Raw genomic sequence first — 13,033 nt, 5'->3', positions numbered from 1 at the left:
CTATACTGGGTCATATACCCACTGTCTGCCTCACTGCAACAGCCTGGGCGCCCTGTATTTCTCCAGAAATGAAGAATAGCCTCTTCACTGGTCTTCCCTCCCCAGTCCAACTCCTCACAACCAGAGGGAACAGTCATTCTAAAAAGACAAAACTGAGACACCATTGTGTGATTGAAATAAAAGCCCCAGGGGCCAACTTTCTGTCTGTCTCTGCAAGCACATCTTTCTCCTTTTCGTCTCATCCTCTGCACCGGGGCTGTCGAATCCACCCATGTTCACTTTGCATTTCTCCACATTTTGGGCCTCCACATACCCTCACTGCTCTTCCTCACCTAATTTCTGCTTGTCCTTCAAAACCCACTTCCTCCAGGAAGTTTCCCAGCTTCTATCTATAACAGCAGATGTGGTTCCAGGTTTACATGGTATTGTCGCTTCACTGTCCTCTCTCCCGCTGGATCATTGTAGACTGTTGTATGTCCTGACAAAGTTCCTTGCATTGATGAATGCTCAAACATGCTGTCCGAGGTCCTAGTGCAGCAGCTTGCAGGAAAGCAGGCTAAATGAGGGCTGCAAGGCAGGAGAAACAATCCAAGCAGATGTGTTCGAGCAAAGCAGAGAGTCTAGTTTTTAATCTGCTCAGTTAGATTCTGAATGTAAAGGCAAAGAGGAAAGCCTCAGCAATTGCCAATTTCAGCATAGCAGCCTCCTGGGATGGATAGGGTTCTGTGAACCACGGCGTGGACCCACACTGAACAGGGAGCGCCAGCAGAAAGAAGCTCAGGGACTCAAGGAGCCCCACAGAAGCAGGTTTAGAGACTGCCATCTGGTTTGCTGCCAATAAACAAACAAAAAACCCCGGTCTTTTCTTCCCTTGGAGTCCCCTTGGATTTCTTCTGTGGATTCTGATGGTGAGATACCTAGTCCCTTATATATGTTCTCAAATTGGTTCTTTAATTAAATATATACTTTTAATATTTTTAAAAAGAACTTCTCTGACTTGTAAATGGCAGCTGTGTTACAAATAAAGATGCACTAAGGGGGCAAAAATGAGTTTTGGAGTCTAAGACAGGTTAGTGGTTACCAGAGAAAAGAGGGAGGGAGATAAGTAAGTCAGATTTAGAGGTCTTCTGTATGGTGAGGGGTAGAATTGCTTTTAATGGTGACCTTAATGTAGCATGTACATATGTTTACGTGTAATGATGATGCACCTGAAACTTACATCATGAGATAATGCAGTCTCATTACAACAAAATACTAAGAAAATGCTCTGTTGGCTTTGAAGGTAAATAGCTCTACCACCCTAACAGGGATGGTACCTGGTGTGATGTGGCCTCTGGGGTTAGGAACTTAGAATACTTGAATGATTTTCCAGGTGACTTCCAGATACCCTTCCAATATCTGTCTAGGAAAATGGTGCTTATCAGCTAATGCAATTTTGTTTTCCATCCCAAAGCAGAACTTAGCAACATTTTAAGGTCTCCAGAACTGAGTATGAATAGGTAATTCTTTGACTGGAAACTTGAAATCATAGTGAAAAGGAAAGGCAAATTTGAGTTATCTTTTTTTCTCCAAGTTGCCATTTTTCCTACCTGCCTTCCTCCAGCCAGGCGATCCCCTCTCTTTCCTTCATTGACACACAGAACCTTGGAGATCACTCTCTGCCGTCCTTTCCAGGCAGCTCTGGTCAGTCATATCGTAGTCATGATGTCGAGCTCCTGTGCCTTTGCTCGCCACCTCTTTCACTCTCTCTGCCTGCTGCCACCTGCACTTTGGCCCAGCTGGTGTATTAACCTTGCTGAGATGAGTTAGATAATATCCTGAGCACTGTGTCTTCTGTGTTCCCATTTATAATGTGAAGATCCTAATAGCACCCACTTCCTAGGGTTTGTGATGATTATATAAGGAAATCCATACAGGCCTATACCCTCAGGAGAGCCCCAGCACAAATCGAGTATTCAGTTAATGTTAGGGATCACTACTATTACTAGCATCCCTTGCAAGGTCCATTTCAAGTCCACCTCTTGAGAAATATCTTCTTGTAACGGCCTGCCTGGGTGTTATTTCATTCTTTTTACACTTCTCTGAATAACGGTTAACATGTAGCACCCTGCCTGGGAATAGTGTTTACACTGATGTTGGCCTCAACTAGGTGGAACACTATTGACCTCATGCTTATTGAGGTCGAAGAAATTGTGTTCATCTTTGTACATGCTGCAGGGCCTTGCGTAGCACCTGGCACATCAAAACAATGTCGTAAGTCCTGGCTAACTGGAAGTAAGTTCATGGTTACTGTTTTTAAAATTGTTCCTCAAGCTGAGGGGTAAAAATAGCACATAAAGATAGTAAATGAAATGAACACCTCGATAACAAGGATGGAACTGGCGAGAGGCTTTGAGACTGATGCCATCAGAATACATGATGTGCCCTGATAACGCCCTTTCGTCCCTGTTCCCGTTGCAGGTCTGTGTGGTGGCCTATCTCGGGTTGTTTATGCTCTGTGTCTCCTATCAAGTTGACGAACGGACATGTATCCAGTTTGCTATGAAAGTGAGTTGTCATTTTTCTTTTTTTTTTTATCATCACATAGGAAGAGATACACGCACAAAATAAAGGAGTGCCTTTTAAGGGGTTGAATATCTGATTAGACTAGAAATTGCGTTTTTAGGCAGGCCAAAAATGTTTTAGGAGGGCATTCATCCAGACCCCAAAGGTAATGCTGGGTTGTTGTTTCTTTTTAAGTTTTCATTTCCATGAAGTGGGTTGGCATGGAGCACATGAAGTCTGTTCTTCAGTGCCCTTAAAAGGAATATTGAAAATTCATCAGTTCAACACAACATTTGGCCAGAGAAAAGGCTTCTATCAGTGCCCACTTCCATATCTCGGGGGTTATTGAAAATATTTTAGTAATGAAGCTGTCTAAGTGTATTTCCTTTTGTAGGTGGGATCACTGAGACAGAAAAAGTACATTGGGTGCATCCAAGTTACCTGTGCCAAGAGTGTGAGGGCAGAGGGGGAGGTAGGGTTACGCTTGGTTTAGCAAGTATGTGTGCTTTCTTGTGCCTCTGCTTTTTCCCTCTTAGAGATAGTACATTTGGTCTGGGCCAATTCAAGTACACACCATTTTCACTGCACAGTAGAATCTACTCCAAAGGAAAATATAGACCCACCCTTTCAGAGTTTAGGGAGATAAACACTCAACTCAACAATCAGAGCTAGTAGAAATCAAATTCCTACATTTTCTTTCAACTGCTGTACCAGAGAACAAAAAGCTTTGTGTAATGTGCTTTTTTGGGGGGCGGGGGAGGGCTCCATTCACATTGTTTTTTCTCCCACAAGAAAACACATAGACGCTAGATCCTCCTTTGTACACTAAACCAAGAAAGTATAAGGTGTAAGAGTAAGTTAACTATATTTGGAAATAAGGAATATGCAGAAAATAAGATACTAGGGGCTTCTATTATATTGAAACTGTTGACATGAAAAAGCAATGTGCTGATACAGATATACACAATACATATAAATCTCGTTGTAAAAGAATAATTAATGGAATAAAAATATTCACATCATATTAACTAACCAAAAAAAAAGTTGACGGCACAAAATGCATGGTATGATCCTACAGAAGAAAAATATAGCTCTTATGGGCATAGAAAACAGAGTTATCTCTGAGTGGTTGGATTATAGCTGCATTTTGGAGTTTTCCCCTCTAATGTCAAAATGTTCTCCATTCACTGGGCTTAACTTTTCTAATTAAAAATTAATGGATGGTATTTCTTAAAAATGATAGATATGTTTACAATCAGAAGCTTTACCTTTTCTATTTTACAGTGTTCCTTAAAAGAAGGCCGGAGAAACAGGCATCCCTAGGTGAAAATACTCTGACCTAGGTCATCAGGACATGGAATGTCCTCTGAGCCCAGGAAAACAGCAGAGGCAAAAAGCGTTGGCTAGGAGGCCCGAAAGCCATCTCAAATCTGCACTTAAAATCAGGAGTGAGGGCAAACCCCAAAACTGAGACAAACCCCAAACAAATCACTGCCAGTGTCAGCCAGGCTGGAATCCCCCACAAGGAAGATCTCATTAACTATCTTTTCTTTTCACCTGTGACAGGCCATGACCAATACAGAGGCACTTTCTCTTCTCCTGAATGTGACCCTTTCTGATACTCCTGCTCTCTTTAGAGTGCCTGGTATAATTTCTTCAGGTTGGAAGTGAGTCTCACTCAGTCTCCAGGTTTTCTGGAGGCACAGCAGTTACAGCAGGCTTCCCTGGGCTGCTCATACCATTCGGGGAAGGAGTGACGTGTGTCTTCATCCGTGTTTTCACCAGCAGAGCTGTGCCAGAGGGCCTCACTGTTGACACCCTGGACTAAGTTTTGTTGCAGAATTTATTTCTCCCTCTGGGAGGCCCGGATCACCAGGGCAGTCAGTGACGCGAGGATGACAGCATGCCACTGTAGCCTATATGTGCCACAACACACTGCACATGCATGTACACACACCCACACACTATGCAGACATATGCACACACATTAACACATATAGGCTCATGTGTACACCCCCCTGCATATGCTTACACACATACAGGTGCATGCACACCACACACACATATGCACACACCCACACATACCCATTCACACTAGCCAGTGCATTCATAAACACACATGCACACAAAAACACATACCCACAACACATATACCCTACACACACACACACACACACACACACACACACCCTCTATTTCTTAGGCACAGTAACCTCAGGGGCTTGTCTTTTAATCTCAAGCTAGAACAGCCTTCTCCAGGGGCCCTTTGTCAGATCCCGGACCCCACCGGGACTCCTTTCTCTTTCCGCTCAGCCCCTGGCCCCTGGGTTGCAGCGGCCAGTCCGCGGAGGATTCGGCCTTCTGCCTTTCCTCGTGGCTCTGCTTTCTCAAGGCTCAGCTTGATTTTCAGAAACGTGTCCTGTTCATGTGCCTGCAGAAACCCTCTGGGGCACATTCCCCACGAGGGCATTTAAGGCGCAATTGCCTCGTGCCCACATCCAGGAAGCCTCTGGGCTATGCTGCCGCCTCCTCCTGCGCGGCGAGCTGCAGAGGGGCCTCAGCAGCCACTGGGGAAGGTAATTAAATCGAAGCCGATCGCCCTCCCGCCGAAGTCACGGAGCCTTGAGGCTGCCGCGGGTACCAATTAGCGGTGCGCGGGGCCAGCCGGCGCTGCGGTTACATAAACGGGGCCACCGCGCCTCCCGCCCGCCCCGCGCAGGGCGCACGGGCTGACACCAGCTAATCAGACGTGCGCAGCCTGGCTTTTATCAAGATATATTTGCTCGCCCTCCCAAGGTCATCGTAAACACTTTCATTGATAGTTTATTCGTGCCGGGTAGGTAAAACAAGCCACTTGATTTTAAATTACAGATTATCCCCCAAAGCTTGTCGCTGTCAGATGAGTTGCTGCAGATGTGGCCCGCAGGCTTTGGGGAAGCGAGTGGTATTTATGCCTGAACATGGATAAGAAACTTGATTCCGTGGTGCACTCGTGTTTACTTGGCCAGACGCTTTCACCCAGTGGGAGAGGCAGAGAGGCCAAGCCTGACAGAGGCACCAGGGAACACGTCTGCACATTCAGAAGAGTCACGGACTGGGCTTTTGGTGCTCTCACTCACTTCTAGCATATTTAAAATGCGCAATTAAAATTGAGTAATCAGCGTGTTTGTGTAAATGTTTACATCATTTCTACAAGCCAAGTATGCATTGTTACTCCCACATGACAAAGACAAAGCCAGTAAGCTGATAGTCTGAGTCCTGAAAACTGGCAGCTCTTTCTTTCTCTACCAATTTGTTTATTTATTTCACAAAAATACTTTAAAAGTGCTACTATGTAGCAGACACAGTACTAAGCCCTTTACAGAGGTGACTCTTTTGCCCCTTATTATAACCCTGTGAAGTAGGTTCTGTTGTGACCAGTACTCCCAGTTTACAGATGGAAAAATGGAGGTACTTGTGGAAGGGTTTAGTTCACCCAAGGTCCTTGCTAATGAGAGAACTAGGATTTGAACTCAGGTAGTCTGGCTCCCGATTGTGCTCTTCACTTTTCACAAGACTGCTGTATTTGGTCTAAAAGGTCTTATTTTCTGTAAGGCAGACCCTTTATAGTATATATAAAGAACAGTTATTGCTCTGTGTATTTTATTTATAATTTTTTTTAGGTAATATTAGTTTACGAGACTGTCTACATTTCAGGTGCACAGCTTCACACCTGGATAACTGTACATGCCACACCCCACCCACCACCAGAGGTCTAGTTACCACCCACTACCATCCATATAGTTAACCCCTCTACCTATATCCCCCCACTCCCACCCCCTGGCCACGCTCTCTCCCTCTGGTAACCACCATTTTGTTGTTAGAATCTAAGGGTTGGTTTTGTCTTGTTTTGTTGGCCCATTTGCTTTCTTTCTTTTATCTTCCACATGTAAATGAAATCATACAGCATAGTCTTCTTTTAAAAATGGCCATTCTCCTTCTCAATTCAACAAATTTTTATGATGATTATGAGAGAGAAATATTTTTCAACTATTTGACTTATTTATGGATTGAGATTGAGGGATTGTTGTCATTACTTCAAGATGTGATACCAAGGAATGTTCTAGAAATCTATCTAAGGCTGTGCGGGTGTGTTAGAGGTAGGAGGATTATTACAGGACCTCCCTGATTCGAGCCATTGCGCTCAGTAAAATGTGTAGAGAAAACACCAGTTGGGGCCATTCTACTAAGCAGGTGACTCTCAGGTGGGAAATTATAACTTTAATTTGAGTTTTCCCTGCTGGTAAAGGCTTCAATGTACCTATGTTCCCAGATTAAACGATTCCCAGTTCTGTGCTGACTGCCCTGTTAATGCAGCCTCAGTGGGTGCACATGTACAGCTTCACCAGCACGATTTAATTTAGTTCTTGGCATCAAGAGTTTTGAAGTCAGTCATCAAGCTTGAATATTTCAGAAAAACCTAGAATATTTTAAATGTTCTGCCCCCAAATCTACACAAAACAAACCCAAAGGTTTTTAGCCTAACCTTCAGTTTTTGCAGAAAATATGGCCACTGAAAATGTTGGGCATGGAACCAAAGTGATGCATTCAGTGTCACAAATTAAATATTTCCCTTCCAACTTTTACAACAGGGCCACTTATATTTATCTGACTCCTTTTCCTCCAGTGGAAATGAAACATTTTAAGTATAAGTTTTCCTTATTACATATCCAAGATATAAGATATTTCCATGAACTTTTACCCACTCAAGAAGAAACTTGGGTTGTGCTTGATAATCCTTCAGATGATTTGAAAGTGAAAAATGGTGTGCATGTTTAATATATCTTTGATGAGATATGCCTTCTTTGGTTGTCCAACTATATTAAGGCAAAATGATTTTAACAGTCCCACTCTCTTCCTGTGACCTCAGACATATGGTCAGGCTTCCAGGCAGGCCAGACGTGTGCTTAGTGTTCCAGCAACCAGTCACACATGTGTGCACGTGCATGAGCACGTGTGTGTGTGCGCACACACACCCCACACACGCCATGGAGAAAAAAATAAAAAAAAAAAGTTTGATTTATTGTATGCTGAAGACTTGAAAATCCTTGAAATTGTCGTTATGTAGAAAAGCACTCACTTAAATGACTGTTGTGCACATAAAAAATCATATATATATATATTTTTTATGTTGCATTACATATCATTGGAGGTGGTGGGAAGGTGGGGGATAATTTTCTCACAGCTATTTTGATCTGAGTCTGGAAATGACCAAAATCAACCTGAATATGAAGAGTTTACAGTCACCAAAAGGGCTCCTTGTGAAGAATAACTTTTGCCTGTGGTGTTGTCAGTCTGGCACTGAGAGCTGTGTTGACTACACTAGTCCCCAGAACCTGGAGCTCTGGTGTTCATCTGGACCCTCAGTGGGCAGGACCATGAAGAGAAATGTTTCAGTAGGTGCAAACATTTCTTGTGACACAGTTTCTGTCCCAGCCATGTCAACGAGTCCTGGCAATTTTATCCACATTGTTCAGATGTAGGCTATATGTTTTGCCTCGTGCAAGTATGCCATGGTTGCTCAGAATCAGTTAGATCTTGTACCAGACTCTTTTGTAATCCCAAGGCTGCTATTTTGGCCAGCAGAAGCTGAGCAATGTGAGGGACCATGCAGAGTTTCTTTTCATGCTCAAGTTGCTGTATGGGCTCATAGATGGGCTTGGGTGAGACTGGTAGGCAATGAAGGTGACATCCAGCCACCTGCCTTCTGGAGCCATCCTTTCCCTCCTTCCTCCCCCCAGACCCCCACCAACTGCTGATTGGAGATCCTGGCATTCCTGGACACAGTTTGGCAAACACTGCCTTGAACATTATCTTTTTATGAATCCATGTTGCTGGTTGAACAGTCATTACCAGTTTGGGTCAACACAGTGTTTGCATTGCAGAGACTTTACTGTTCTTTACTACCTAGTCTTGTTTCAGTCTTCGTATCAGCCGCTTGTGATCAGCGGAGTCACAGATACCTATCAGGGGATAGCTGTCGTGTTTGGGAGTCACCTGAGCTGCTTGCTTGCATGAGTCACACACAGACCTCCCACAACAGAGCTCATCCTCTTGGCCCCATCCATGAAAAGTGCCCAACAGCTGTATGGCAAATGGAAATATGGCTGGGGTAGAAGGATTGTGCGTGAACAAATTAACATGGAGCCATTTCTATTCCCCTGGGTACTGTGTTTCTGAGGAGAAACAGCCACTCTGCCAGTGAACTTCCTGGGAGAGAGGGAAAGGACCGTGTTTATGAATTCAATTTGTCAGTAGTCATGCAACGTTCTTTTAACTGGGAGGGTTTTTTTTTCTGCTCTCTTGCAGCTGCTGTACTTTCTGCTCAGCGCCCTGGGCTTGATAGTCTGCGTGCTGGCCGCGGCCTTTGCTGCCCACCGCTACTTGCAGCTCATTCAGCTGAAGTGTATGGCCACCCTCGACTACTGCCAGTGCAAGCTGTCCTTTGAGGAGCCACTGAGCAGGTCCTTTGTGTACCAGGATGTGACCGACTGTGCCAGCTTCACCAGCACCCTCAAACTCTTTTTACTCATCCAGATGATTCTTAACTTGGTCTGCGGCCTCGTATGCTTGCGGGCCTGCTGTGTGATGTGGGAACACAGGTACCAGGTCTTTTATGTGGGTGTCAGGATGTGCTCCCTAACACCTTCCGAAGACCAGCAGCAAAAGGTCTAGTGTTCTCGCTCAAAAGTGGGAGGGAAAATAGCTGAGGTTTAAAAAAAAAAAAGGAAAGAAAAAAAAAATTTGGCCATGCTATTATTCACTGTTTCTAAATGAATATATTTTTTCAGGAAATGAAAGAGCTTTTCTTCAGGCCTCTATAGGATTTGAAAAAAAAATCTTGTGGTGAAAATAAGATCCAAATTGACTCCAGGATATTAAAAGAATGCTGAATGGGGAATAATGGCATAGATGTGTCTTTAAGTCTGGAGTTGACCCCTCACGCTCACTGTAATCCGTGACTTCTATACCCTTCTTTGCTGTGGGTCTGGTGTGATGGTGTGAGTTTAGGCCCACACTGCAGGATTCTGTAAGTGTGCCTCCAGGCCTTCCCTCCTCTCACTGTGGGCCTCACTCTGTCTTGGAGAAAGGCAGGGGTGGAGGAAGTGCTGACGGCCAGGGACACCCTGCCGCTGTCTCTATAGATCTGTCTGCAAGCCGTGAAGCAGGGGGAAGGAGCAGAGCAGAGTGGGAGAGGAAGGGCTGCTGCAGAAGGCCCGGGCATGGTAACACCTGGTCCGGCGGCAGCCTTGCTCTGGGCTGCCTGGTTTGGCTCTCCAAGCAGATCACTGACTAAATGCTTTGGAAGATTACCAGTTTCTCAGTAATTGAAAGCTAGTGATAGTTGTATTCTTAACGATGTAGAAGCTTTAAAAATAATTACATTAGGTTTCTATTCTATCATCTAAAACAAATCATTAAAACTAATTTCTAGCTAATTGTTAATTATAATTACGCTCAGAAGACTACTTAATGAGCCCTGGCTGTACTTATGTAGCACTGTCAGTATTAGGAGAAATTACTCTCACAAGAGAGGAGGCTCGAAGATTCTTTTCTTCTGAAAGCCAAGCTTTACAAGGAAGAAAAAAAATTATTAATAGCTCTCAGGTTAAAAATATTCATTTAAACAAAAACAAGAACATTTGTAGTGGGAATGTTTATACAAATAGCACATTTGTGATATGTGGTAAATGATCTCTGTTGGCAGCTAAGTACTTTTGAGGAAGATTGGGTATTGCCGATGTGTTCCGTTCATCAAACTGTGTCTGATACATAATCCTATTATTGATTTGTATGCTGTCAACCAGGAGACTTACGCTAATGTTGTGAAGTCCCTATTTGAGCATATGCCCCCTGAGTTGATGGGGGGTCGTGTAGTTTCTGTTTTGTTTCTAAATGCTGTGACTTTAAAAAGCACAAGTACCCTGTAGTGAGAGACTTTTCTTTTACTATTGTTACCATTAAATTTGGAACATTATCAGTGATTTCAGGAGGGAGCTCAGAATGCAGACTCATACAGCATAAATGTTATTAAGAGCTTTCTCTAGTAGAGAAAGTTTCTCTGTCAAAAACTGAAATTCAGGATAGTCATTGAGCTCAATTTCCCTTTCTACATTGCCTATCAATATACTTTACTAGTCATGAAATTCTACCCTAAAAGAAAAACACTTTCTTGTTTGCCTTAGAAGACAGATGAATAATTCTATTGATGTGATCATAGTGTCGGTTTCTGCACCACATAAATATCCAAGTATAAAGGAAACTGTTAAGTCAGTTAGTGGGAGGACTGTAAGGTTCTTTTTTGTCCTCCGCATAAACAGGTGTGAAAACCTGTTTATATATTGACTTGCTTTAAAAATGGCCTGCTGCACATTAGCTCTGGCCACGAAGCCTTCGCAATGAGACCTTGGGGCTGGAGGCTAGATCACACTCAAAAATTGCATGGACACAATACCAGGAATCCTGATGGTGACTCGTTAGGAAGTCCCAACACTGAATCCATTTTGATTTTGACAGTTTCCAACATAAAGAAGAAAATTACTGAGAATCTGGAGTATTGTAGGCTATTCTTTAGAACAAGGAACTATTGCTTTAGAGCCAATGATAATGAACTAGCCATCACTTAGAAGGATGCCTTGAATACCTTTAATAACTTTTTATAGTGAACACCCTGGGGTGGGGGGTGGGGCTTTATTAAAAAATTTAAATTCTATACATCACTAAGGTGCTCTATGCTTTACAGACCAATCACAGGGTATTTCAAATGGCAGACTAGCTTTAGCTTCTGTACTTCCTTTTTCTAAATACTGCAACCAGTAAGAACTCACAGGGCGATAAACTTGATGATCATCAGGATATACACCTATAACTTGGGGATTTTGCTATTTTATGACTGAATCATTCTTCAATTCCCCAAGAGAGAAAAAAGATCAAACAGAAGGAACAGTAACAACCACCACCCATCCTGGTGCTGTCATGCCAGTATTGATAGGAGGAGGCCTCGTGTTGTATGAATAGCAAACTGTTTGGGGCTGGATTTGAAGTATTTTGAGGTTGTGTTTTGCAAATATTGAAGTTACAATAAAGGCAACAGAGAAGGAACAGATACACAGCTTTACACTTAGCAAAATGTTACGTTTAACATCTGACAAGGAGCCAAGGCGGGGACTGGCTCCTCCAAACCATAAAACAGGGAGATTTGCGCAATCCTCCTCCACGTCCACCTCCTTAAGGAGAATTAAATGAATCAAGACTTTGGAAAGAGGGGGAACAACCGGGACTTGGCAATACTTGAAATAGGAGGGAGGACTACAGCAGCCTAAATGTACAGACTCTGTAACCGAGCCCACTCAATCGGTCTGTGCTTTCACGTGACCACCATCTGTGCCTCCCTCGCTCCTTCCAAATTTGTGTAGGCAGCTTCTTGGAGCCGGGCCTAAAAATATAGCTACACCAGGCCCTAGAAACTGTAGTCAAAGTAACAGACATAACTTCCCCCCTCTTTGAATTGAAAGTCTATGTGATCTCTTTTGAGGGGTGTCCAGCTCCACACGCCGATGTGTGGTTTTGACAGTGAGACCCTTTCATGTTTTCTCATCACGCCCAGGACATCAGACTCTCAGTATTCTTGCACCTCCTCTCTTGCATGCAGTGTATCTAGAATGTGTTTCTAGATTTTTAGTAATATCAAAAGGAGATTCTGAAGAACAACAGTGGAGCAGTTGGAGATCATCAGAAATGGACTCAAGAGCTGTCCTGAAAATCGGATCGTTTCCGCTCACGAAGTTTCTGAACTCTTACTGTGTAGCCATACATTTCTGTAAATCCTGCTGGCTGCTGTGCGGGCTGCCTCTGAGAGCCCTATGGGGTTTTCCAGGGTACATTGTATGTTCAGGACACTGTTAAAAAGAGCTGATAACTGCATCTGTGGACTCAACAGAAACATTGGTTTGGATGAAGACTCAGAGATTCAGCCTGTGAAATGAATGCCTTGATTCATTTCTTCTGATTTGCTAGTTCTTTGGTATCTCAAATGATTATCCCCTTCACAAATATCAGCCTGTACTTGGTGCTGCGGTCTCATTCTTCTGGCACTGACAGATTAGTGAATAGAAAACAAAGCATTGCCTACATGTTTGAGGTGGCTGTTTTTAAAGGGGATATGTGTAATGCAGATTTTCTTTGTTAATAAAATTTTCATAATCTCTGCAAGCACTGTGTTTGGACGTGCTTTCAAGTGGCAGTACGCTGCACGTGAACTGGTGCACACAAAATCTCTCAGATTAGTGTTTGCTTCAAAAATGGGGTTTGGAAATAGGTGAGAACTAGTGCTCATTTTTGACTGCTGTGTTCCAGCGACTCCTTTCTCAGGGTGCCCCATAGCCACGGTGGAGGACAAGGGGGTGTGTGCTCCACAGGTCAGTCCTGAAATGCAAAGAACTCAAAAGGC

The 13,033-nt window shown here is 43.5% G+C and overlaps 1 protein-coding gene across 3 annotated transcripts in view; it reads left to right on the top strand.

Annotated features, from left to right (window-relative positions):
• The window catches only part of SSPN (sarcospan), a 114,862-nt gene extending 102,047 nt beyond the window's left edge, over positions 1-12,815 (top strand). For 2 of the 3 annotated variants that reach the window (XM_054696344.1, XM_054696345.1), the window contains exons 2-3: positions 2,461-2,547; positions 8,893-12,814. In XM_054696344.1, the coding sequence (XP_054552319.1) occupies positions 2,461-2,547; positions 8,893-9,258 (453 nt within the window). In that variant the 3' untranslated portion in view covers positions 9,259-12,814. Of the gene's footprint in view, positions 1-2,460; positions 2,548-8,892 lie in introns of all 3 variants that reach the window. The other variant, XM_037514201.2, reaches the window with a different exon arrangement.
• Positions 12,816-13,033: the final 218 nt, after the last annotated feature.

Source organism: Talpa occidentalis, unplaced genomic scaffold, assembly GCF_014898055.3.
Source record: "Talpa occidentalis isolate TD23 unplaced genomic scaffold, MPIMG_talOcc4v2.1 talOcc4.16, whole genome shotgun sequence".
Taxonomy (NCBI): domain Eukaryota; kingdom Metazoa; phylum Chordata; class Mammalia; order Eulipotyphla; family Talpidae; genus Talpa; species Talpa occidentalis.
The sequence above is the reverse complement of the archived record's forward strand: the minus strand, read 5'-3'. Positions and strand labels throughout refer to the sequence as shown.